The sequence below is a fragment of the Artemia sp. Qi Xiang Cuo genome, chromosome 19 (assembly GCF_049724085.1).
Source record: "Artemia sp. Qi Xiang Cuo chromosome 19, ASM4972408v1, whole genome shotgun sequence".
NCBI classification, from domain to species: Eukaryota; Metazoa; Arthropoda; class Branchiopoda; order Anostraca; family Artemiidae; genus Artemia; species Artemia sp. Qi Xiang Cuo.
The window spans coordinates 24,955,275-24,983,153 of record NC_142812.1 but is presented as its reverse complement, the minus strand read 5'-3'; the positions used below and the strand labels follow the sequence as shown (position 1 = coordinate 24,983,153).

Below are 27,879 nucleotides of genomic sequence, written 5' to 3'. Positions count from 1 at the left end.
GGTCTGAGATCCATCGATGTGTCTTTGGTATAGAGTTGATCACAGGGTGCGGGCACTCGGAGAGCTTTAGCCATCGCATTAATCGGTGTGAAGCTTAGTGATGTTTACGCCCCTCCAATACTTTGTTGTGCGCTGATAGATTTCCTTTGTTACCTAGGGACGGAGGGTCAAGCTTCATTGCCTAAAATTCTACCACCACCGCAAAAACTTCAGGGATTGGCTTGCCCCTTGCTCCCACCTAGAGTCATTAATATCCTTGAAGACAGTGATATAAAATCTAAAAAATGCCCGAATATTTTAGCTTTATGTCTGGAAGCTAAAATACATTTTTCTCGATTCAAAATAGTACGAGGTCCTTATATATTCATATCTTAGGTTTTAATTTTGCTACTTTACCTAAGATGCTCTTTACTGACAAACGCACTGAGTATTCACGAACTACTTTTGAAACTGCCCTCTTTGAAACTACTTTCTAGCAATTATAAAATAATTCGCAAGCATCTTCAGAACAATTTGACCTATTTTAGCTAAGACTGTTGCCAAGAAAACATTTTTTTTTAGTTTTGGGCCTCATAGCCAAAATTACTCAAAAAATTCTCAGAACTTTACTTCCCATGAGGTTTTGGTACTATAAAAACAACAGTAAGAAGTTTTAACTCGATGTTTCCCTTACTTAACTCCCCGTGTATAATAATTGCATGGCCTCCTAAGTAACTCTCTATAAGGCTTAACCTCCTATTATATATGACTAAGTAGAAATAGGCTACTTGCTGATCAGTTGGAGCTAAGAAACCAAGGATGATTGAGGCACAAGAAACCAGGTCATGGTTTATCTCCATCAATTTCTGTTACTGAGCCTTGAGGAATTAAGCTAATGAAAATAAATACTTGCTTTAGAACATTATTTCAGCTGGATTCCAATTATGTTTTAAAACTAAACGTGAGGTTAACAATTATAAGTTGGTGATAAGGATCTTGCGTGGAACATGATTTAGTGGAAGCAACTTAGGAGCAAGTGGGAATTCTGATGATGGACAATGCTATACGGACAATTTATTCACCCAAAGTAAAAAAAAAATACCTTCAAGCCCATGCCTGAGATTACTTTGTAGAGATAAACACTTTAACCGGTTTAAACAGAGCCTGGAGAATTAATAAGAGTTAGAGTAGCGTGCAGACATCAAACTGTGCCGGTTAATAAATATATAAAGGAAGATAAATAAATATAAGAAGAGGTGCTAAAAATAACCCGTACCTAAGACTTGAGATAAAGTGAACACAACACAAGAGTTAAGAAAGAGCAAAGGTTTTATTTAAAAAGAATTATGGTTTTTGGTTTCAAATGTATCGCTTTAAAAAGAAAATCAAAAGAGATTTATAACTTGTGATATAAGTGCAATCTTTGCATAATCTTCATACTGAAATAAGAATTTTAAGATATTAAGATCAACAAACTAATAAATAATATGTGAGCAAACAAAATGTTTCATAATTTACGAAACTCTAAAGGAACAATTTATTTGTACTCACATCTAAGCCAAGCAATCAACACGGGCAAGCTCCCAAAACGAACTACCCTTTCCAAATCCTTTTCCTGCCTCGTCTACGATATTGTTTTTCACTTGGTACTTGTTATGAATCAAATCGTACAAACAAATGCAATTGCGAGGCTATACCAAGAAGATATTTAGTCCCTTAGTAAATAATTTGTGCATTTAACAACAAGAAATTCTTACAAAACGAAGTAACACCTGAGTTAAAGATGGGAGACCTTCAAAACAGTGATGAGAGACACTGCCAAAGAGATCCTAGGCCGAACGAATGTGGAATACCATCAGAACCTTGTGAATAGTCGGAGAGTAAAGAAAAAGCTGAGCGGCTCTAAAGATATTACGGAAGAGTTGCGCAGACAGGTCAAGCACTCTGTGTATAGACCGCCATGAAATGTAGGAAGAGACCACTTTGTCCTTAGAGAAAACAGCAGGGGCACATGAGACCTGCAATCCTTATCAGATTCTCAAAGAATCAACTGGTAAGAAAGCCACAGTGTCCAAAGTTGTCAAAGACAGATCGAGAAAAATCATTAGCTGTCAGAAAGAGCTTTTGGCCAGGCCCAAAGATCACTTCCAAACGCTATTAAATCCCATCCATCCCCATCATCAGCTCCTGGCAGGTCCCCCCTAGTGTTTAAAAACAACCTTATAATGTCGAGCTGGCTCCTCCGACAAAAGCGAAAATACTCAAAGCGTTTAAGGCCCTGAAGAACTACAAAGTCCCATGTCAACATGGTCTCTCCCAGAACTATGCAAATAGTGCCCCAATATTACTGCTGAACAGCTTCACGGTATAATTGAAGAAGTATGGAGGACCAACACTTTCCGATAGGATTGGAAGACATCAGTTATTCTCCCATTTTATAAGGAAGCTTATAAAACTTGAGTGCAAAAATTACGGGGGAATAAGTCTAATTGATATTGCGGTGAAAATATTTAGGATTATTTTGCTTAAACGCTTCAAGGGGGCAAGAGAGAAAAGAACCCGTGAAAACCAAGCCGACTTCTGTCCGGGTTATATTTTTGCACTTCGCTTCATTTTGAACCAGTTTTTTCATTTTCACCAGTTTGAAAGGTACAACATTCCCCTTATTCTGGTATTTCCTGACTTTATTGTCCCCTTTGACTCGATAACCCACCCAAAATTTTGGAAAATTCTAGAGAATTACGGAATGTCCCTGATATTTGTCGAACAGATTAAGGCATACTATGAGGACTTGGCGAGCTGATTTTGAGTTGACTGGGAAGAGACTGAAGAATTCTTTGTTGAGTTCGGAGTAAAGCAGGACCGCGTCCTGTCTCCGATCCTTTTCTGCTACTGTCTCGATTGGGTGCTTGTAAACGCCGTATCTTCTCATCCAGGAAATCAAATTGGACAGAACCTTCACTTAAAGATTTTGACTACGCTGATTATGTCGGAATCCTCTCAGACCCAGAGAAAGCCCAAATTATGCTCAACGATACGGTGACTTGGGGAGATTGTATTGGCTTGAACTTCAGTACATGGAAGACAGAATTTATGGCAATAAACAAAGCAGATCCTTTTTTACTAACTGCATTCCCAGTACAGTTGGATCTGGTTGACAGTTCCACATACCTTGGCTCTCAGTTTTTTATTGATGGATCTTCAGACGCCGATATCCGACAGTGATTGCAGAAAGCAAAGACGGTCTTGACTTCCCTCGTTAAACCATTGTGCAACCGGTGCAAAATTATTGTACGCACTAAAGTCTGAATCTACCTTGCTTTGGCTACAACCATCCTTCTTTACGGACACGAAACTTGGTCGTTGAAGAAACTACATGAAAATGCATTGAAGGTGTTCAAGCATACCTCTCTGCGGAATATGCTCAGGATACATCAGTGTGACCACATCAAGCGTGGCTATACGATGATTTTGCGACATCGAAAGAAGCGTTGTCCTCCCGATCGAAGAACACCGACTGAAATGATTGAGCCTTGTCTTACGTAAACCACTAGAGTACCTGCCTCTCCAAATCCTTCTAGATGATCCTCTCAGCTCATGGAAGAAACGCCAAGGAGGATAGCAAAAAAACTGGTGGAACCTGGCCAAATCAGATCTTGAGTTTATCGGAGGGTTCAAAAAGTTTGGACACAGATGGACAGCCTAGTGGCTCCTACTTTCAGAGCTGCTGACAGCAGACCGCACTACATGGATCGAACAAGCCCCCAAGATCTTTGATGCCGTGCAAGGTGGAATCGCCTTATTCCTGCCGCAAGTACAGAGTAAGTAAGTATCACTGTCTTGATTCAAAGTTTTACACATTACTTGTATTTGTATACATTTTAACTTACTTCATAAATGGCCAGTTGTGTGGCCTAAAAGATTACTTATGGAATATCCCTGTGATACAAAAAAAGATTTTCCGTGAACATTTTTAAAAAATATCCCTCAAGAGGGAACAGAAAAATCGGGACACCCTTGGAATGAAACGAGATTATAAAAATGACCTAAAATATTTTGAAGTTTTGAGAAAAAATTGACGAAGATCAGGCTTTGAACAGGATTTGTAGGAGCAAGTGTTGCCAGGGACTTTTACTTTAAAATGCTTCAAAATTTTCATGCGCACTTATCACTTTAGAACGTTTTTAGCATAAAGAAACAGTAAAGTTTAATTACCGCAAAAGATAGGCCTTGGTGACATGAGTCCCCAACAGTTTATAGATTTTTAAGCCTAAATAGTAGCCTAACCAGTGAAGACTTAGTCAAACTTGTCAAACCCAATTCGTTCTAAAATACTTAAAACTAATACCTACTGCGTCTTAGGATAAAAGTTTGGTTTCATTTCATAGCATCTGTGCATACTGATTCTTTCAGAATGTCAAAATTTACTGAATCTGAAATCATTAAATTAACTGTTTTTTTTATTTCCCTAGCCAAGAACCCATGCAGTAAGCCCATCACTCCTTGTCAGTTGGGTGGAGATACAGCAGCCTCTTGCATTGGAGCGGGAATTGATTACACATGCCGTTGTTCACGTGGTTTTACATTTCAACATGGCTATTGTATTGGTAAATACTTATCTTGATTTGGTCAAATATATAAATATTTACATATATATTTTTACCCATTCCTCATATTGCAGAAATGTCTCCATTAAATTATAACCTCACTAAATTTTAGGCTTTTTAGGTAATTGTTCATTTATTGTTCAGTACCTACTTTTCAAATACTTTCGTTCGAAATTCAAATCTTGGCTTGTCGATTGTCAATCTCGAAGAAAGTTAGATAACTAGAAAGTCACAAAGTTATGCCTGAAATGTAGGCCCCTTTTCAGTGACCCCGTAGCCTAAGATCCCTTAAATAGATGTATTACTGTGACCTAGTAGTCACAGAAAAATCAACAAATCAGTTTACTAAGTCGAAATTATTTGCAAAGTTGAACGCTAACCGTTGGAAAGAAATGAAGAAACGCTACTGGCGAAATTCTTAGGTATTACAGAGCTTAAAAGTTTAGAAATTTATTAAAACTCGAGGTTGAAAATTTTGTGAAGAAAAGACTTTTTTAAGTTCGCACAGTTTAGCCGTCCATTCCACGTTACACTAGAATTGACCCACTGGTATTTGAACTACAAGACTGAAGGAAGAATAACTACCAAAGTTGTGATTTTAAATATCAAATTTGACAAAAGTTGTACTTAAGTGTGAAGAAGTACAGCTTAAGAAACTTCTTACCTCGTCTTTAGAAACTTTCTATTTAAATATGATGTGCAAATACATTATAACGAGTCGTTATTCTTGAAATACTGATACATAAAATTTAAACCTTAGCATTAAAAGCAAGAAGTCGAGGGGGTGCACCCCCTAATAGTTATATTAACCTGAACATGACATTGCAACAGATAGAAAAAAAGCTAATAATAGATTTTCTAAGTAAAAGGTAAGAGCGACATGAAAACCAAAATCGAACTGAAATCATCCTATATATGAGGGGGGCTACCGCCCTCTGCCCTCTTATGTGACTTTTTTTATGTATGTTTCAAGAATGAATGCTCTTGTGCAAGAGCAATGCAATGAAAAGTTAAAACAATATTTTTTATCACGCTGCTTTCGGAATGGAAGTTCTTTCTTTAATTCTTTTTCTATAGTTATGCTGGAGATTATTTTTAATTCTCATAGTAGGTAAAATTGGCCTTGAAATTTTTCTATTCTTGATTATAACTGAAAGTAGGCAATTGAATTTCAATTTCATCGTCTTTTGACTTCCAGAACTTGTGTCTCAAAAGCTGCCTTTCTAGTTTTAAGTATATTTAATACTAAACTTCAACAATGTCTCAGCTTGATCGTACTACTCGAAATTATGGCCAAGACGCGTAAAAATTTAGGCAAAATTTTCTAAAATTTAGAAATGCTAAATTTTCGTGCCAGTATAAGCTTATGAAAGGCATTCTACACTGTTGAATTCCCTCATCTGATAGCGCATGCACTGCAAGCAGGGGCGTAATTTGCTATGGTGCAGGGGGTGCAACTGTTCCCTCCAGACCCCAGTTTGTCTCCCCCAGCTGAAATTTAGTTTCTTCAAAACTAAGATGAGCCTTCATAATTCAAGCATCCAGAGAAATGGGTAAGTTATCTTTAGTATATCTTTACCTTTATGGTACTACATGGTTTATTTTTCATCTTTTCCAGATGAATTTGAATGCAGTGACCCTATGAATCCTTGCACAATTCATGGTGATAGAAATGCCACTTGTTTAAACACGCTCGGAAAGTTCATGTGTCTTTGCTCAGAAGGATTCAAAAGTGAAAGAAACAGTTGTTTTGGTAAGTATTGAACATGTTTATCTCAACATGTCATTTTCTTGATTTATATAGTTTATTAGTAGAATGATCGCCTCGAACCTCTACCCTTCTGAAGCCTAGACCACTAAAAATGGCTGCTCATTGTTTTGTAGAGCAGTCACACGTTAAGTTGTAGATCATACATAGATTTAGCTATTTCAAAAGCTGCTTAAGTCATCAGGTAACATGTGATTTTTTTTTTTAGTAGTTGTGAAACAAATCTACTAGGCTTTATTTTTTTTGTTCTTGTTATAAATCCTTCTTGGAATTTTGCCATAATTTTTAATTTTAATTGGTCTTATAAACTGTTTGCCACAATATTGTAACTTCAATTCAGGTGTTATTTTCAAACAGTTCGTGGTAACGAACGGTAAGCAAGGAGCGACGCGGATCAATAGTAACTAAAACTTAAAAACGAAATTCTAATATTAACAGATGCATCAAAAGAATCGGCTTATCACGCTGATTTCAAATATATAAGATTCATTTAGTTTAGTCTCACCCATCAAAGGCTACGAGCCAGAGAAACTTGCCTGATTTCAGAAAAGGGGGAAACACCCGCTAAAAGTCAAGGAATCTTAATGGAAATCACACCATCAGATTCAGCATATCTGAGAACTCTACTGTAGAGGTTTCGTTTCAAGCTCCCATCTGCAAAAATGTGGAATTTTTATTTTTCACGGGTGCGTGTTAATTTCTTTTTTTTTTTTTCTTTTGCTCTTTGTTTTCCCCAGGGGTGACCGTATCGATCTAATGGTTTTAGAATATCGAAAGTGGGCTCATTCGATCGGAATTTTAAAATTCTAGAGCCCTTTTTAAGTGACTAAAAATATTGGAGGGCATTAGCCCCTTCTCGCACCTATTTTTTCCCCAGAGTCGTCTGATAAAAATTTTGATTTATCCATTTTGTTCAGAATAGTTAAAAGGGCCAATAACTATGCCTTTGGTGATAACTTGACCCCTCACAGCCCCTGGGGAAAGGTTATTAAGCTATGAAATTTGCACATTGTTTGCGTAGGCTATAGTATTAAATTTGTTATTGGGAAGTAATCATACATTTTTCGGTTGGGGTGGCGAGGATGAATTTCCACGGGGTGAATTTCCGTGGGAAGGGAATTTTTTTTTGGGGGGGGGGTGAATTTTTCAGGGGAAATTTTACACTTGGGGAATTTGCCATAATTCCATTACGAAATTCTTTTTATTTGTCTTTCTTTCTCTTTGCTGACTCAATTTTACTTGTTGAGATGTTAATGGTAATTGCCGGGGTAAAAATTCACTGGAATTGAATTGTCCAGAGGATCTTTCCATGGAGGGGAGCCTGATTTTCCGGCATTATTGAAAAAGCGATAAGAAATTAAATTAAACGAAACAAAGTTTTTTTGAAAAAACCTAAATTAGTTTTTTCAACTGAAATTAAGGAGCAGAATTAAAATTTAAAAACGAACAGAAACTATTACGTATATGATGGGGGTTGCCCCCTCCTTAATACCTTGATATGTACGCTAAAGTTTGACTTTGTCCCAATTCTTTAAGAACAGTTTCTGAAACACAAGGGTCGTTTAACTAAAATAATAAGAAGCTTTTTTTAAGTGTTAAAAAACTTTAGCATGAAGAGCGAGGTATTAAGAAGGGGGCAACCCCCTCATCTACGTAATAGTGTCTCTTCTTTTTAAGTTTTAATGTTGCTCCTCACTTTCAGCTGAAAAAACTTTTTATTTTATTTGATGTCTTATAAAAGTTAACTTTATGAGCTTTTGTTATACTTGGCCTTATTTTCTTGAATACTAAACCCTTCATTTATCTCTGCCATTCTGGTGATGATGTAAATGAGAACAAAATGAAACTTAAATGTTGACAAGTTGACAATGTTGACAATGTTGAAATTTAAAGATGACAAATTAATACGGTTTTATTAATTCATAACGACGTACATTTCACAATGTAAATTTAAGAGAGAGTGCAAGAATTGATATATTGGAGTTTTCTTCGTGTATTTTGAGTATCAGTTGACATAGACGTAAATCTGAAAGTGATGAATTGATTCTAGATGTGTGATTGCAACTGAAGAAAAGGAAGTACTAGAGGACATTGACAGGCGTTGGATAAACACAAACGATGGTTTCTTTTTACGTGGTAGACAGGGGTAAAAACACTGAAATAAAGGCTCATTTTTATTGTATTCTTCTATTATTTGGGGGATAGGGTCCATCAGAACGAATTTGAAGGGGAACCTTCGTGCTTCGTGTCTTGATTGTAGGTATGCGTATAAGAATTTGGCATGACATTCCCCTTTGTCATGAGGTATTCCATATGATGTTTGAAAGGAAACTTTTTTTTATCAAAAATAGACTATAATATTGAAAAGATACAAAAGTATTTTCTAATGCATATTTTAAATTCTTCTTCTTTTCTTTTTTTAACCAGCGGTATTTGGTCCTCCTTTCTGCGCTTCCTCTTCTTTTTGTGTTCTCGATAATAAATGGCGGTACATCACGTAATGGATAGAATCAAACCGGTTTTGTTTCTTTTTCGTACTCCTGAAAAAAAAAATCAACCCTGTTTCTTTCTTCTTTTTTTTATATAATACTGTTTGCTTATTAGTAATCTAATTTGCCCCTAGTTCTCTATTATTCCTTCATTTTACTTACATATCTATCTTACCTGCTACTCGATGTTCCACAGCTTTCTCCTTTTAAAATTCCTCACATATATAATTTTTTCTCTCCTAGTACATTTTATCTACCTTTCTCCTAAAAAACTTTTTTTTAATTCATACGATTCTCCATCCATTAATTTACCATACAACAATTTCAAAATTCTCATTCTAGCTACCCAAGGCGGCAAAGGGCTGCTCCCATTCATTAGGCCTAGAACATATAACATTAAAATACAAATTTACAATTCATATACGTCTTTGTACTCTAAAATATATTCACCTTTCTTATAACACTTTAAAACAATTTTCACTATATTTACATAAATAAAATAAAAAATTAAATATATAACACTATTTTTTTTTTTTAATACATCACATTTCAACACAGTCTACTCTTGCTGGGTCTGGCATTGTTAGGTAGCTACAGTAATCCTCAAAACAATTCCCAAAAATCAAATATTTCACAATTCAGGTGAATCGTACCCTCCTCAACATATAAAATAAATTCCACTAGTTTAAAATAAATTTCAAACAAACATTAAAAAAAATTAACAAATCTAAAATCTATAATCTAAAAATTCATAAAATCCTATGCTATAACTATTCAATTAGATTTTAATCTTACCTAATAAACGAACTAAAAAATACTGAACAAATCCTGAAGCTAACTATTATAATCTGAAAATTCTGATTAAACTCTAAAATCAAACACTTCATTAACAGTTCGAAATATTTAACTTAAAATCTGCTCTTATTCCATTTACCAAAATTAAAAACTCCATTTTCTAATCTTCTACCTAGATCCTTACCATAAAATGAAAAAACAAAAGTCATACAAATATAAAATCTTAGAACCTTAAACCCTATAATTTTTTCTCAACTCACCTTTTATCATTATTATTTTTTCCCTTTTTTTTTAATCGCACATCCTTGCCTACAAATTCACAATAATATTACCCTCTACTTTAGAACGAACCCTCCCTCTATTTCCTTAAAGGTAATAATTCTTATCCTTCTCAATTCTGTTTTCACACGATTTATCACATCATAATCTTCCTTCTGCTTTTCTTTTTGCTTCCACGTGTAATAACAAAAAAGCGATACAATGTACACTATTGTCCTTGTATAGGCCTCATCATCTACTTTTAGGTACACAGCTTTCTCTAAATTAATTACTCTAAATTATATAATATGAACATATTGTCTGAAAGGAAACTTTAGGATAAAAAAAAATATATCCAGTTTGTTACAAACTTTTTATAAAACTTTTTCCTTTCTCGTCTGGTAACCGTAGCTTTTACTGATTACTCGGACCTCTCACTTTTCTCCTTTTTCCTTCCTCTTCCCCTCCGAGAGGCATTTTGTTCCATCGCTTCCAGTTCGGCTTTCATCGAATATATTAACCAATAGTGATTAGCTATCTTGGTCATGGCCCGCTGTCAGTATATCTTCACCCAAATAGTGCCCCTGTTCCTGTTTCTATAGATGCATCTTTTGTTTCTCCCAAAAGAGGTACCGCACCAGTGTTTTAGTTAATCACATAAAACGGGCTTACAGTTCTTCTTCATGCTTACAGGCTTTTCAGACACAATGAATCTCCTGAGTAAACACATATGAGGAGAAACTTATAATGAATCACGTACGACGTTGACGTACTGACGTACGTCAGTACGTCTAAGCTATTGCTTTATCTTAGTTATTTCATTCTTCTTCTTTTTTTAACTTTATGTTCAAACATTAGTGCGTGCGTCTATTTAATATTCATCAAACGGAAACAACTTTACATCATCAGCTGGGATTGAGATTTCGTGACTTCTCATTTATTTCATTTTTTATCTCATTGATTAAAAGCACGACTTCCACAAAGAAAGAGTTCGGTGCTCATTTCAATTGAAACAACAAAAACTAAGAATCTAATGAAACCGTTAACAATTAAAGTTGATATTCTTTTTTATATTGCTTTCTCACTGTTTGACGTATAGGTTTGTGATAGTTGAAATTACCGTCATTAATTTATAAAATATTACCAATATTACGAAAAATGTTACCATATTCAGAAAAACCTTCCGTCCTTCAGATAACCGTCATTCAGAAACCTTCCGTCCTTTAAATCTTGTTCAAGATTTAATTTGAGACCTTTTTGTCATTTTACTAGTGTAGTACTCAACGGTGTCAATTAAGGAGGATGTACCCCCTGGAGTTGTTGCCCCCCCCTTAGATTTTGAAAATACCTTTTTAGGTTATTTTCATTGTAAAATGCTTTTCTTTTTTCTATTTTTATTGAGAAATTGCAAAAACGACATATCCCCTCCCCTAGATTTGAAAAATATACTTTCCCCATCTCAATTCTCGTGATTTGCACCATTGGTCATACTTTAATATCAGAATTTGTAGATCATCTCTTTTGTGTTGGTAATTTTAGTCTCTTATGTGTTGATAATTTTTTTTAGTGTTTATAAAAAAAAGAATAAATCTACAAAATACAATGATAAAATTAGTAGCGATATAGGGGCCTAAATGAAAGTATTTGTCTTACGCCAATAATAAAACTGCTTAAAACAACTTTGAACCTAAACCTAGTGTAATTTTTTTCTTGCGGATTCCAAGTAATGATTTATAAGAAGTTAATTTTTGAAATCATGAACTTATGTATCTTCCCCTCATGGGAGGATAGTGGTGTCAATTTAAATTTAGATGGGGGGGGGGGCAAATGATTTTTTTCAAAATATTGAGGGGATTTTTTGTTTTCTATGTTTTCGGTATAAACACCAAAAAAAAACGTTTTTCAATAAAAATACCCCAAAAGGCATTCTTCGAAATCTAGGCGAAGACAAAAGAATCTAGGGGACACATGCCCCCATTAGGAAAAATCATGAATTCAATTCATAATGAAGAAGGCCCCAAAATGCACCTTTTGGTAGTAACGGACGCCAAGTCTTATAAAAATGTGTGAAATTCACAAAAAAATAAGCTAAAAACTTGTGGCACCACAAATCTAGGCGAAGACAAACATATCTAGGGGCACATACCCAAATTGGTAAAAATCACGAATATTTTACAATAAAAAAAAAACTCCAAAAGAATCTTTTGATAGTAACAGAGGCCAAGTTAAAAAATAATGTTTGAAAATCACCAAAAAAAAAGGCCACAAACTTGTGGCACCAAAGAGCTTAAGAAGTTGTAGCTTTTTAAAGGTATAGCTGTCTTTAGGAATCAATGGATTGTTTATGTTAAATTATTACAGATGAAAAGCCTTATCAAATTGACGCCTTGGGAGGAAATTCATCTCTACAAGCCATTCAATTAGAAAGTTTGATGTTGTCTTGTATAATTTTACTTAGTTTATATTTAACTAGTTGTTGGCGTCACTTCCTTTGTTGGATACCAATTCTAATTTGCTTCAAAAACTTTTGAATGCTTAGAACTTTTGCCAGAAACATTTCACAAAAAAAGCTTTTACTACTTCAAAATAAACCACCTTTTTGTTGAAGAATTTAAACATTTCACGGGTCACGATCCAATATTTTGAATCTAATTCCGAGTGGTCCTTGTAGATAGGGATAGGAATAAAACCATGCTATTATCTTTTTCCCTATGACGGATAAATACTAGATTGCTTTTTTTCTTTTTGTTCAAATAGCACATTGGCACATTTTATATATACTCAATGAAACTACTTTTACATATGGGGAAATTCTCAAATTTCTTGGGCCTTAAAGGGGCTAATGATTTAGTTTCCACCAAGACTCAAAAGAATGGTAAATTTTAGTAGCTCAAATAAATAAACTGAAATATACTACATAAACTGTGTATAAGAAACTAAATAAAATGAATTGCAATAAACTAAAGTTAACTAAAATAATCTAAAAAGAATGGTAAAACTCTTATTTACAGTAGGGAAAGAAATAGGCATTATTACAGATTTTGGAGATAGCTGAAGACTAAGTTCCGTAATTCCTGCAGCTGTTGGCCTATGTGGTTCAGGGCATTATTGGCATCTCAGCCCTTTGCTACTTAAAATCTTGTGCTAGCTGCCATATTTTGGAGAGCATTTATTTGATCCATAATCTTCATCCCTGACATAATTAGCGAAATAAAATAAATAGAAAACTTTTATATATTAAGGTCATTTTGTTTATTTTTAGACGTAAACGAATGCCTAGAGTTACCATGCACGGCTCACGGAGACAAAAACGCGTTGTGTATCAATGCATATGGCTCCTATACTTGCGCTTGTTCTCCAGGATTCGTCCTTATGAATGGAAACTGCTTAGGTAAGTAAAAAGTTTGTAAACATTTTCATTAAAAACAAAAAAAACTGTTTTGGGTATGCATATTGTGCCGTGCCAGCAATGCCGTATTTAGAAGGGTTACACGGTTTGACCCCCCCCCTCCTAAAATTTTTTGTTCTACCCGTAAAAAATTAGTGAAGGTGCATATAAACTAAATTTTATGCTTTTTGTGAAGATTTTTCTGTACCCCCCCCCCCGGGAAAATCACCAGAATGCGCCCTGGATTGCCAGGGATGTTTATACTGAGTGTACGTTTTTTTCAAAATATGATCCGTATCGTGATGCCAAAGGATGTGCACATAACTCTTCTCTGTCACTGGTCTGTTATTCTATTAGCGTAAGAAAGGTAAAAAGTGGGGGCGGGACCTTTGATTAGGACACACGAACATTTTATCAGTTCAAGTAATTTTCAGATGCAGTTTTTTCATACTTCTTTCTGGTTTAAATCCTGAAAAAAAGTTGTTGACATGAGCTTCTTAATAGCTTTATTTTGATTTTGTGTAAAATTGGGAAAATGTTAGATGGGCCCTTTGACTGAGGCAAGACAATATCACTTATCTATTATTATGAAAAATTGGCTGCACTTGAAAGAACAGAGTCCTGCTTGTTTTTCAGCTGTATAGTCTTTTGGGGCAAGACACCTCTTCTTCCTACTCTTGGAGATGGACGAAGGAGTTCTTTCCCTCTCAATGTGAGAGGGAAAAAAATAATTTCGTTGAAATAGAAATTGAAAAAAGTGTTTTAGAACCTGTGACTGTCGTTTGAGAGCTTAAGAGCTCTATATTTGTATGGCATTCTTGATTAGGATTGCAACGTAGCTTCTCTATACCATTCACCCTATCAGTCAGATTTGACTTGAGTCTCCAGACTGCCTGTCTTGCCTATAATACTCTGCCTGAGTCAGCTATAGGGTTTTCATTCGCTTGGTATCTTTAAAAAAGCTGTAGAAAATATTTTGTGTACTTTTTTGATTATTTTTACTTCTTTTTCTTTTTAAAATTTTTTCCTTCTTTATTTTGTACTACTAATTTTTATGCTCCTTTCCCTCCCCCTTTCTTACTTACTTACTTTCTTACAATACTTTCTTGGCAATGTCGCTAGCGTAGAAAGACTCCTCCTCGGTGTGGATGTTTCTGGGCCTTATTTGGAATGCCTTTTAGTAATGTTTATTGTGGCTGTTGTCGAACTCTCGCTTGGTTTACGGAGGGTAATGAGCGCTGGGTGATTTTGCATTCTTTTTGTTCTAGTGTGTTTATTTTTATTGAGTTCTTTTTCTTCTTTTTTTCTCTCTCTTTCTCTCTGTATTCAGGTCAAAGAGCCTTGTGGAGAGAATATGACGGGAATGTTTCCTTTTTTGTTCAAATTTTTGTTGGAGAAATGAACTCTGAGCCCTGGCTTAATATTTTGTATTTAAAGTACACCAGCTGCAATTGCCAGAATGGCAATTGCAGATGGTGTAAAAGTTGGTGTAAAAGCTGGTGTTTAAAGTACACCAGCACTGTAATGAATGTCAATTTCAGGCTTGCATTTGCTGTACAGTAAAAGTTTTGATTCAAATGTTTTGAAAGGCAGTAAATAACACACCTTCAATCATCCACTGGCCATGTTTATTGCACTCTTCAGTTAAGCACTAGTAAAACTTAAAGAGAGTGGGGCTTAGGCAGGGGCGTCGTTTGGGGGTGACAAGGGGAGGGGTCAGTTGCCCCTCAATAATGTGGAGAAAAAATTATTATACATCCCATGCCCTTTGACTATCTGGATATGAACCGCTCTTGCCCCCCCCCCCCAATAAAAATGCTGAAGATTCGGCTTTGGGTTTAGGAGACGATGGCAACTTTCATATGTAGATAATTCATTTCATTTTAAGCTTATATGTTGCTGTTTACTGAAATTTGAAAGTATTTTTGATCTTTTGTTTTATTTAGTTCAAGTCTGATGCCCAAGTAATTTTTTTTTTTTTTTAATCACTAGGTCTGAATTTAATGTGTTTTTTTTTGTAATTTCAGACGTAGATGAGTGTAAACTATTGAATGATCCGTGCAGTAAAAATGGTGATAGATTAGCAACTTGTATCAACCTCCCTGGCAACTATTCATGCGCTTGCGGCACAGCATATTCTTTCATGAATGGCACATGCAAGGGTAAGACGCATTTTCTTTCTCTTGACCAATTCTGATAACTGACGTCTGACAACTTCTACTTTTTTAAAAATCTTATTTTGCTTATGCATTTAGGCGTCAACAGCGAATCCTGCAAAATCTTTCCTGTTTTATTTCCTTCATAATCTTCTACAAAATTTTACTTTTGTGTTTCTTCCCCTACTTCCTTTATCCCTTCTTAAAGCCTCAAACTTAACAACCTGATATTTATCAGGCAAGTCATTAAGCAGATAAACTGACAGATATCATTGGACCCATTGAGAGGATGTCGATACTTCATCTGTTTTGACCCACATCTCTTCCTTATTTCGGCGATAGAATTCCGATTTTACAGGGCTTTAGCCTAGCATAGGAAAAAATACTCTAATTTCGGTGGGCTTTGTGACAATAAGTGGACAGTTACTCTTAAAAATTTAATATGTTTGTTTTAAAAATATGCACAAGACAATTGAGCTAAAAACCTAGTGTTCTGGGATTGTTCAGCCACTCTAGAGATAGACCTACGCATAATGCATAATTACCACAGTACAAACTGGCTACTAAAAGAAAACAAACCTATGAAAAACTATACAACTTTAAGGGTCGACTCATGAAATTCACACAGTTCAAAACACTGCTGTCGACGTAGTTTACGAAAGGACAATTTATCAACTTGAACAAAAATTGAACATGGTGGTTTACCATACAGTGTAGGCAGGATAAGATGTCGTGAAATTGAAGTCTTGTAAACACCACACGAGACTTTCTACACTCCTTTATGTGTCTATTTACACGGTGGTGTATCTTACACGACACTATTACACTTACACGTTCTATTACACGACACTTTCTACACTCCTTTATGTGTCTATTTACACGGTGGTGTATCTTACACGACACTATTACACTTACACGTTCTATTACACGACTGCTTTCTACACTCCTTTATGTGTCTATTTACACGGTGCACTTACACGTTCTATTACACGGCACTTTCTACACTCCTTTATGTGTCTATTTACACGGTGGTGTATCTTGCACGACACTATTACACTTACACTTTCTACTACACGACACTTTCTACAGTCCTTTATGTGTCTATTTACACGGTGATGTACCTGAATTATCATTAAAAACACACCGCCAAACGTACCAGGTTCCATAATATGTATAAAATCATAGTACAAATTGTTATTTATAAGGAAAAAGCAAGTCTTGAAAAAAGTAAATCACTCAGCGGCGTCAATTGGGGGGGGGGGCTTTGTCCCCTAATTTTTTGTTTCCCCTTAGATTTTGAAAAGTAGTTATTTTGGGGGATGTTTTTATTGAAAATTACCTTTTTTTTTGGTATTTCTACTGAAGAACAATAAATTTGCTGTTAAAAAAATATACCCTGTTGATATTAAAAAATAGATTTTTACCAATCGCCCCAAAATTGACGTGAACTGACGCCACTGAAAAACACTTAGTTTTCGATAGAATGATTTTTTGAATATTGTTTAACTTATTATCTCTATTACCTTAATAATAGCTTTATTGATAAGCTATGATTTCACTATTTATTTTCTTTTTGTTTGGTTGACTATATTAGATATGAAATTCAAAAGGGGAGAACGAACCCAAGTCTATTCTCCAAGGAAACAAGAAACACTGAATCTCTCTGACGAAAAAAAAAAACTTTTTCGAACTCTGGCGATAAAAGCATGCCAAAACCCCCTGAAAAATGTAATATGGAACCCTGACTAAGAAAGGCTCTATCTGTGAAGCTAATGTTTGGTGTATTGTCGAAATCATTTAAAACATGACTAATTTTTATTTCTTTCAAGGAAACCGTTTTTAGTGAGAACTTCTTGAAAGACTTGATTATTTAATTTAAAAATTAGTTTAATAAACCCTACTTGTTATTATTGTTTTAAATCCTTTCCGGTTGAAAAAAAGTTTAATTGCTTTATTAATTGATTATGCGATCATGAACGAATTAATGCATGGCCTTGATTCAGGATAATGCACCGATCATTACAATTTTTAATGACAATCGAACGAAAAGAAAACAGTAAAAAAAAATGAAAAAAAAATGAGAATTTGAATCATTTATGAACCAATTAAAAAGAATGAAAAATACTATGACTTAGATTGAAAGTCTATAATTCATTAATTAGTCTATAAATCACTAAACCATAGTTTAAGTACTTACTTACTATGTAGTTTAATATATAACTTGTAGTCACTTTCGCTAGTACAAGTTCAAAAAATAAGAGGTGGGGATAGGGATTATTTTGATTTTCTTCTGGTCTGAAGATGCAAAAAATTGGCGTTGTCTTTGGATTTTTTTTTAAATGAGAATGCAAATGCAAACGAATAATTTTGAAAAATCTTCGATAGGATTCAATTGCTCCAGCCCCCCTCCAATGGTTCCCCTGGTCACTAACTTTTTCTCGTCGAAATTGGGCCACTAACGAGTCCACGATCGCTTAAATCCATTTCTTTTTCCTTTTAGATTATCACGTCTAAACACTTGACTATAAGCCTTTTACGGTTATTAACCTAAAAAAAATTCTTCCACAAAATAAGTTTTTCAAAGAATAATAAAGAGCTCCATTAAGCCAAAAAGAGCAGAAATAGACTCAAATAATCTTCCAAGCGTAAGATTACCAGAAATCATTATCAATAAGTAGATGAAACTCAAAACGAACAGAAATTACAACAAATAGCCAATTCAAACTCAAAACGAGTAAAAATTAAAATAAGTAGGGCTGATAACCCCCATGCCTTCTCACGCCCAGATCATAACTTGTGCTTTACTGAAAAAAAAAATGACCATGGATTGGCAGTGTAATGGACATGTACTGATATTTATTCCTTAAAGTTTTAATAATTTTTTATTTATGAAAGTAATGAAAAGTGGAAATATTTAAAATGTATTTATTTTTCAGTAAAGCGCAAGTTGTGTTCTGGTCTTGAGAAGGCATTGGTGTAATCAGCCCTACTCATGTTAATTTTTGCTCGTTTTGAGTTTGACTTGGCTATTTGTTGTAATTTCTGTTGGTTTTGAGTTTCATTTATTTATTGATAGTGATGTGTGGTAGTGGTATTAGTTTTAGTAGTGACATGCATATATTACCTTTTTGTCAATTGATCTTCCCATTTAAGTATCCTCCGAAAGTTTCAATTTAATGCCCAAATTAATTCTTGAGATATGCCCTTTTGATGATATACATGCGCATAGTGTATTTTGATTTATTTCAAGATTCCCCTCAATATTCTGCCGAATTTTCACCTTCAGTGGTGTAACCTTAATTGTACTAGTATCATAGTAGTAGTGGTAGTAGTAGGAACAGTAGTAGCAGTAATAGTGTATAATCACTAGTACTAACGGCAGTAACAGCAGTATCAATAACAGCAACAGCACGTATATTACGCCTTTTGATCAACTGAACATCCCACTCATGATGCCCCTGAAGTTTCCTCTTGATATGATAAAGCCGTTCCAAAAATATTTCTGATACGCTCGTATCAGCAGTCTGTATACATATAGTGTGTTTTGGTTTAGTTAAAATTTTCTCTCAATGTTTCCTCAGATATCTTTATTCAATAGTATCAGCCTTAGTAGTGGTAGTAGTAATAGTACTTCTGGTAGCAGTACTTGTAGTAGTAGTAGCGTGCAAACACTGCCTTTTTGGTCAATTGATCATCTCCCTTTTCACTTCTTGAAAATTCCAAATTAATATACTGAGTCATTCCTGAGTTACACCCCTTTGACAACCCATATACACATAACATGTTTTTACTTAGTTCAACAATTCCCTCGACATTCCCTGAAAGACTGATCTTAATGCCCTTCGTATTGGGAAAGTAGAAGTTAAACATGCATACCTTTCTCAATAGCATATACTATATGTACAATCAACAAATTGCATAACTTATAGCGCTTGCAGTGAGGCCTCGGGGGGGGGGGGTTGACATCCCCAAACGTATAATTACTGAACCTTTTAGCAATGGTGAAATAAATTGATGTCTCAAAACATTGTTTGGATGTTTTTTTAGAAACTAATGGAGTGGGGGGTGGACACTGCTCTCAATTACTTTGACTTTTAAAAATGCATTATAACTTCCAATTTAAAATCAAATGAGACCTATCAAACAGTTCGTGGTAACGAACTGTAAGTAAGGAGTGACCCGGCTCAATGGTAACCGAAACTCTAGAAAACGGGTTTTTGATACCAATAGATACATCAATAGAATCAGATTTCAATGCTGATTTCAAATATATAATTTTCATCAATTTTAGTAATACCTATCAAAAGTTACGCGCCTGAGAAAATTTGGCTGATTTTCAAAAAAATGGGAAAAGACCCCATAAAAGTTATATAACCTTAATGAAAATCACACTATAAGATTCAGCGTATCAGAGAACCCTACTGTAGAGGTTTCTAGCTCCTATCTACAAAAATGTGGAATTTTGTATTTTTTGTCAGAAGAAAGATCACGGATGCGTGTTTATTTGGTTTTTTTTTCTTTTCTCCGGGGGTGATCGTATCAACCCAGTGGTCCTAGAATATCGTAAGAGGGCTCATTGGAATGGAAATTAAAAGTTCTAGTGCCCTTTTTAAGTGACAAAAAAATGGAGGGCAACTAGGCCCCCTCCCACGGTTATTTTTTTCCCAAAGTCACCCGATCAAAATTTTGAGATAGCCATTTTGTTCAGCATGGTCGAAAATACGATAAATATGTCTTTTAGGATGACTCAATCCCCCGAAGTCCCCAGGGGGAGGGCTAAAAGTTATGAACTTTACCCAATTTTAACATATAGTATTGGTTATTGGGAAGTATACAGAAGTTTTCAGGAGGGTTTGTTTCTGGTAGTGGGGGGGGGGTGGGTCTGGGGTTATGTTTGAGGATCTGTCCATGAAGTAAGTTTTCATGGGGGAAGGAAATTGCCATGAAGGGGCGCCGGACTTGCCAGCATTATTTACTGGTTATTGGGAAGTATACAGACATTTTCAGGAAGGATTTTTTTCTGGAGGGGCTAGAGGAGGGGGTTACTCTGGAGAATCTTTCCGTGGAGGATGTTTCTTTGGGATAAGGGACATTTCCATGAAGGGGGCGCCGAATTTCCAAGCATTATTCAACACACGATCAGAAATTAAATAAAAAAAAACAAGTTTTTTGAACTGAATGTAAGGAGCAACATTAAAACTTAAAACGAACAGACATTATAACGTATGTGAGGGGTTCTCCCCCAAGTCAATACCTCGCTCTTTACGCTACAGTTTTTTTTAGTGCTTTCAAAAGAGCTATCTATTCTAATTAAACGGCCTTTGTGATTCAGGGGTTTGTGAATCAAATTTCTTTTTTACTTTTAACGTAAAGAGCGTGGTATTGACTAAGGGAGAACCCCATCATATACGTAATAACATATACGTAATAAAAAAACAATAAAAAAAACAAGCGATACGGCTCAATAGTAATCGAAACTTTTAAAAACGGAATTTTGATGTCAACAAATGTATCAAAATAATATGTTTATAATGCTGATTCTAAATATATAAATTTTATTAAGTTTAGTATTACTCATCAAAGGCTACGAGCCTGAGAAAATTTACCCGATTTTTTTAAAGAGGGGGAAACATCCCCTACAAGTGAAAGAATTTAAATGAAGATCACACCGTCAGATTCAGCGTATCAGAAAACCCTATTACATAGGTTTCAAGCTCATATCTGCAAAAATCTGCAACTTTGTATTTTTTTGCCAGAAGAAAAATATACGAATATAAAATTTAGTTACGCAAGTTAATTTGTAAATTACGTCATAACCAAATTTAGAGACATCCATTTGGCAAAAGAAAAGTAAAATTTTTATGTAAATTTTGTTTACTTATTCAATGACGGTGAGCCAAAATAGAAGCTGCATTAACTAAAAAACGATCTGAAATTAAATAAAAAAAAACAAGTTTTTTAAACTGAAAGTAAGGAGCGACATTAAAACTTAAAACGAACAGAAATTATTCCGTATATGAAAGGGGCTGTCCCCTCCTCAGCGCCTCGCTCTTTACGCTAAAGTTTGACTCTGTCTCACAACTTTATTTTTAAAACAGTAAAAAACTTTAGCGTAAAGAGCGAAACGTTGAGGAGGGAACAGCCCCTTTCATATACGGAATAATCTCTGTTCGTTTTAAGTTTTAATGTCGCTCCTTACTTTCAGTTTAAAAAACTTTTTTTTTTATTTAATCTGAATTTAATACGACCACTCATTCTATAAAAACATTATATGCCCCCAGGGGATAACTTAAAGTCCTTTCCCTTGGACTCAGGGGGGTTGCTTCAACCCTGGAGGCATTGTTACATGTTCTTTGGACTATTTAAACAAAATTGCAATCGCACAATTTCAATCACATGCGTTTGGTGAAAAGGGGGGTAGTTTGGGGGAGGGGGATAGTTGACCTCCATCGCTTTTGACTCTTAAAAGTGAACTAGAACTTCTAATCTCAACCAAATGAGCCATCTCTAAAGTTTATACAGCCATCCCTTCCATGAGAACCTTAAATGCCCCAGGGGCATAACTTATAACCCTCACTCTCAGACTCTGGTAGTTTATATCAACCCCAAAAGCCTTGTTATATGAACTGTTGACTATTTTGAATAAAAGGACTGTCTAAAAAATTTCTATTGGATGCATCTCGGGGAAACACGACGTGTGTTTGTGTAGGGGGGGGGGGGGGGTAGGTGGCTGCGCTCTGATCACTTTCCAATGAGTCCCCTCCAAAGTATATACGACCGCAATTTCTATAAGAACCTTATATACCCCCAGGGCATAACTTACAACCCTTGCCCTGAGATCTGTAGGGGGAGGGTTGTCATACTCAAATACATAATTTCTGGACCCTCCAACTGCGATGAACAAAGTTGTTATCTCCAAATTTTGATTGGAGATGTTAAGAGAAATGATGAGCGTGGAGGGGGAGGGGGCTGGTTATTCTCAAATCACGTTGACTCTTAAAAAGGGCCCAATAACTTCCGATTTCAAATCAAATGAGCCCCATCTGAAGTTTATACGATCTCCCATTCCATAAAAATGCTATATGCCCTCATGGCATAACTTAAAGCCCTATCCCCAGGGCCCTGGGGGGCTGTGTTAACCCTAGATGCATTATTATATGTTCTTATCTCATAATTTCAATCAGATGCATTTAGTGAAAAGAGGCGTTTTCGGGGAGATGGGGGGGGGCTAAATGCCCTCAATCACTTTTTGCTCTTAAAAAGGAACTAGAACTTCCAGTGTTCAACCAAATGACCCTCTTCTTAAGTTAAAAACCATCCCTTCCATCCCCAGGCTCTGTTGGTTTGTATCAACCCCAAAAGCCTTGTTATATGATCTTTGGACTCTTTTGAATGAAAAGACTGTCTCAAAATTTCTATTGAATGTATTTTGGAAAACACGACGTGTGGGGGGGGGTAGCTGCTCTCTGATCACTTTGACTCTTAAAAAGGGCACTAGAAATACTGATTACCAATCCAATGAGTCCCCACCGAAATATATACGACCATCCAGGGCATAACTTACAGCCCGTGCTCTGAGAGCTGTGGGGGGGGGTGTATTCAGCAGAGACACAATTTCCGAACCCTTTAACTACAATAAAAACCCTTGAACTGCAATCTCCAATTTTGATTGGATGTCTTTGGGAAAATGATGAGCGTGGGGGGGGGGGCTGGTTGATTTCAAATCACTTTTGACTCTTAAAAGAACACTATAACTTCCAACTTCAAATCAAATGAGCCCCATCTGAAGCTTATTCGACCACCCATTCCATAAAAACCTTATATGCCCCAGGGCATGACTTAAAACCCTATCCTCAAGGCACTGGGGGGTTGTGTCAACCCTAGAGGCTATTTTGAGCAAAATCACTGTCTCACAATTTCAATCAGATTCGTTTGGTGGCTAGCTGCCCTCCGTCACTTTTGACTCTTAAAAGGGAACAAGAACTTCCAGTTTTCAAACAAGTGAGCCCCCTCTAAAGTTTATTGAACCACCCTTTGTTATACGATATTTGGACTAGTTCAAATAAAATGGCTGTCTCAAATTTTCTATTAGATGCATTTCGGGGCAATACGACGAGTGTGTGTGGGGGGGGGGCGGGGAGGAGGTAGCTGCCCTCCGATTACTTTGACTCTTAAAAGGGTGCTAGAGCTTCTGATTAAAAATCCAATGAGCCCCCTCCAAAGTGTATATGACCACGCTTTCTATAAAAACGTTATATGCGTCCCTGGGCATAACTTACAACCCTTGCCCAGGGGGGTGTGGGGGTTGTCAATCTCAAAGAAATAATTTCCGGACCTTTCAACTACGTTGAACAAAATGGCTATCTCAAAATTTTGACCGGAAGTGTTTGGGGAAATGATGGGCTTGGGGGGGGGGGTATTTGCCCTCCTCTCACTTGCGACTATTAAAAAGAGAACTAATTTTCTCAATTTCCAAGCGAATGAGCCCTTTTTGAAGTTTTAACGACAACGCTTTCTATAAAAAAAAACCTTATATGCCCCCAGGGCACACCTTACAGCCCTTGTCCTGAGGGATGTGGGGGGGGGGTTGTCATCCTCAGACATAATTTCCGGACCTTTCAACTACATTTAACAAAATGGCTATATCAAAACTTTGATCGGAAGTGTTTGGCGAAATGATAGACGTGGGGGGGGGGGTTTGCCCTCCGATCACTTTTGACTATTTAAAAGGGTACTAACTAAAAGAAGCGAAAATTACAGAGGCAGATATTTTATCAGGGGCTTCCGCCCAGCCGCCTATAGTGCTCAAAAGAAAGAAGGAAAACTAATTTTTCAAAGTAAATCTAACAGAGCAGAAGAAAGACTGAATCAAACAAACCAAAAAACTAGACTAGATTAAATAAAAGACTATTTACCAAAAAGATTAGGAAGGAATTCTCTGTACTGGTTAATTATCCAGGACGCACTCAAGTTTTTGATCTGAATGTAAGATCCGAGAAAACCGGTTTCATAGCGACAACGACAAGTGACGGATGACAGAATGCATTAATAATTAAGTAGGAAGGCAAAAGACCCTCAAGGTCAAAATTGGCGGTGCTGATCTCCGCTTCAGTGCCCTTCAGCCAGGAATTGCAATGGCGAGTCGCGGGCGAGCAATCCTGTGCTTTCGCACAACATTCCTGCTTACCTTCCCCAGATTTCTCCAGGTACCCATTTAGAGCTGGGTCGACTCTGGCTGAGCTTACAGGATCACACCACTGACCCCGTCAAAAACCAAATAACTGCCACGCCAGGGATCAAATCCCCCCTATTTTCCCCTTGGATAATTCCGAATCTTCATTAGAAGGGATATTGAAATTTCTACTTTCCTTTTTAAGTCAGGGGCAATCGTATAGCATTACCTATAGTAAAGGCCCCTAAGGGTTCAATGTATTAATAATTGTTCATTTATTTTATCCCAGAGGCACTTCATGTGTAAGAGGTTGTCAAATAAACTGTGGAGGGGGCTTAGTCAATTGGAAATTGAAAGTTCCAGTGCCTTTTCTAAGACTTAGCCTGCTTTTCAACCGGTTGCTACCGAATGAGTTGTTACCGACTACAGTGTCTTGAAGAAATTCTTATTCTAGCTTAACGATCCTTGTGTTTCAGAAGTTGTTTTGAAAGGATCTTCACATAAATACATAATTAGTTATAAGGGACAGACGAGGGGATGGTGGAGAAAAAGTTGATACATAGGGATATTATTGATATTATCTCAAAATTTTGATTGGATATGTTTTGGGAATCGGTAGGCTTGGGAGGGGGGTTAGTGGCTTTTCAATCACTTGCGACTATTAAAAAGGGCACTAGCCCTTTCAATTTCCAATCAAATTAGCCCTTTTTGAAGTTTTACGACAACTCCTACGATACGAAGTGCCCTGGTCTAAGACCAAAAAAATAATAATACACTCTGCCCACATCGGTCTTTACTTAGGCAGCGCTATTGTGCTGCCTATGATAAGAAAACTTCCTCAAAATACAGGCCCTCAACCACTCGCACGCTCAGCTTTTTTCTGCTTTAAAGATTTGAAAGAGGAGCCCCTCTCCTGAACAGAGGGGCTTGAATTCACTCAGAACTAAGAATAGCAACTTTGAAACTTGAAAATGTGTATTCGTGAAATGTTTTTGAACTTTTAAAATCTTTTTTCTTGACAGTGTAGTATAAATGAACTTGTATATATATATATATATATATATATATATATATATATATATATATATATATATATATATATATATATATATATATATATATATATATATATATATATATATATATATATATATATATATATATATATATATATATATATATGTATGTATATATATATATTATATATATTATGTATATGTCGTATTTAATGGTTCAGTTGGTATAAGATATGCCTAGGCTACGATCCGAAAAAAACATACCAGCTTAATGCCCTTTTCAGCTTTCTTCAGGTGAATATACACACGATTTTGAAAAACAACATTTAAATATCACAAGAGGGGCATCGGGATTTAGAAATGCCTAGCTTGTGAACCATTGATCTAGGGTTATTTTGTTGCTCAAACATTAAACAAGTTGAATTTGTATTTGCAATAATAAGTTACACTTTTTGCTATAAAAAAATTACACAGCTTTTGTAGGATACGGGTATTGTTTTTGTGCTTAACCAGAGATCTTTGGACCCAAGTATTCCCGTTGGGTTTAAGCTTGGATTGTGTTTCCATGCAAATATTCCCTTATAATATTACTTTGTATAAAAAAGTAAATTTTCAGGGTGGGTTGGTGACAATCATGGTTTTGGCCACAGCCTTCTTGAAGTAAAAAGTATAAGAAAACTCTGTGATTGCTGGACACACAGAGATATTAAATTTACGCAAATGGCCCGTACCTGCTTTGCCCATTACTTTGAGATGGGATTTCTTCTTTCCTAACATCTTCGGGTTTTTGGCTATTTTTAAGCGAGCATTTCTAAAACTAAATTATTAAATAGTGTCAAAATCGTTCGTCATTGGGAAACACGAAATATAGCCCCATAAATTTTGCTTAATTAGCTTCTGTCTTATATCGGTCTAACATATCGGTATATCGGTCTAACATACTTTCAGAGAAAGCCACTAAAATTCTTTCTTCTTTATGAGTGGGATTCCATTGTTATTTACTCTATATTTTCTTCTTCTTCCAGAAGACATCGTGCTGTCTAGTAACGGTTTAACAGTAACAAAAGGAGACCTTCTCCGAGCTATGAAAAAAAGCATAGTTTTTGGACCTCTTCTTCTATTTCTCCTTAAAAAGAAGGGGGTGTTTATGCTTTCACCCTTGCTGGGGCTAATAGGGTTAGCTGGAAAGAAAAAGGACGATCCTTTCGCAGAGCCAGTCACGCCACAACAAGTAGCTCACTTGATCTCAAACGCTGAAAATTACTATGGAGGTGAGCCTTTTGAATACTCCTACAACTCACGCCCAGTTGGCTATAGAAGAGGAGCACGAAAATTGTATATGAGAAACAAAGTGGATGTAGATCTCCCGGAGGAAATCGCTGCTGTTTTGAATAAAGCCTCTTTAAGGCGGAAAGGGAGACGAGGCTATGGCAGAGCTTTAGATATGGAGGATGACATTATGGCCAATGAGCTGATTAAATTGATGAAATTGGCTGATGTGAGGGTTTCTGGGAATGGCCCTGGTGAACTAAGAGCAAGGTACCTGGCTGATTTGGTACATGCAGTTAGGCAAATAGCTGACAAATCCTGATACATAATATTATTCATATTGTTGCTGTTACTTATTTAATAAATTCTATGAAAGATGAACAAGCAAGATTTAGTCTTTTATTGTTTAGTCAAAAATATAATTCCAAAAATATCTTGATTCAAAGAGATCACTTAAATAATAAGAAAAATATAGTGGGGTGAACATTCCAGCCATGACTATTTAAAGACCGTTTATTATATTTAAAATATTTTATCGTTTAGAAGATTTGAAAAAAAAAGTACTGCGTGCAAGAAATAGCGATTTCTGAAATTTTAAATACTTCTGAGATTTATGATTCACCTTTCCTTTTTCTTTTATTCTTTTCTTTCTATCTTATTCTATCTTACTCTATCTTACTATATTTTATTCTATTCTTATCTTATTCTTTTTCAAAGTTTTGAGGAGCTTTGAAAGTTAAAAATTAAATTTTCTTTCTAAGAAGACACACTACTATCTTTTCGTTTTTATCTTTATGTTTTCTTTTCTATATCTTTTTGATTATTCGGGAAAATATGGACATTATATAAAATTAATATATAAATAACAGTTTTCTCTTAAAAAGTTTATAAGGCTGGAATATTCACTCTGCAGCGAAACACTAACACAGAACTACATAAACCACTCAAAACTTCTTATCTCATACTAAATAAGGATTTTCTA

At 35.7% G+C, this 27,879-nt stretch overlaps 1 protein-coding gene across 4 annotated transcripts in view; it reads left to right on the top strand.

The window, feature by feature from the left end:
* Nucleotides 1-27,272, top strand: part of LOC148940646 (uncharacterized) — a 72,548-nt gene extending 45,276 nt beyond the window's left edge. For all 4 annotated transcript variants that reach the window (XM_089104834.1, XM_089104836.1, XM_089104833.1 and 1 more), the window contains 5 exons: nucleotides 4,452-4,586; nucleotides 6,205-6,339; nucleotides 13,159-13,287; nucleotides 15,312-15,446; nucleotides 26,654-27,272. In XM_089104834.1, the coding sequence (XP_088960960.1) occupies nucleotides 4,452-4,586; nucleotides 6,205-6,339; nucleotides 13,159-13,287; nucleotides 15,312-15,446; nucleotides 26,654-27,219 (1,100 nt within the window). In that variant the 3' untranslated portion in view covers nucleotides 27,220-27,272. The remainder of the gene's footprint in view (nucleotides 1-4,451; nucleotides 4,587-6,204; nucleotides 6,340-13,158; nucleotides 13,288-15,311; nucleotides 15,447-26,653) is intronic.
* Nucleotides 27,273-27,879: the final 607 nt, after the last annotated feature.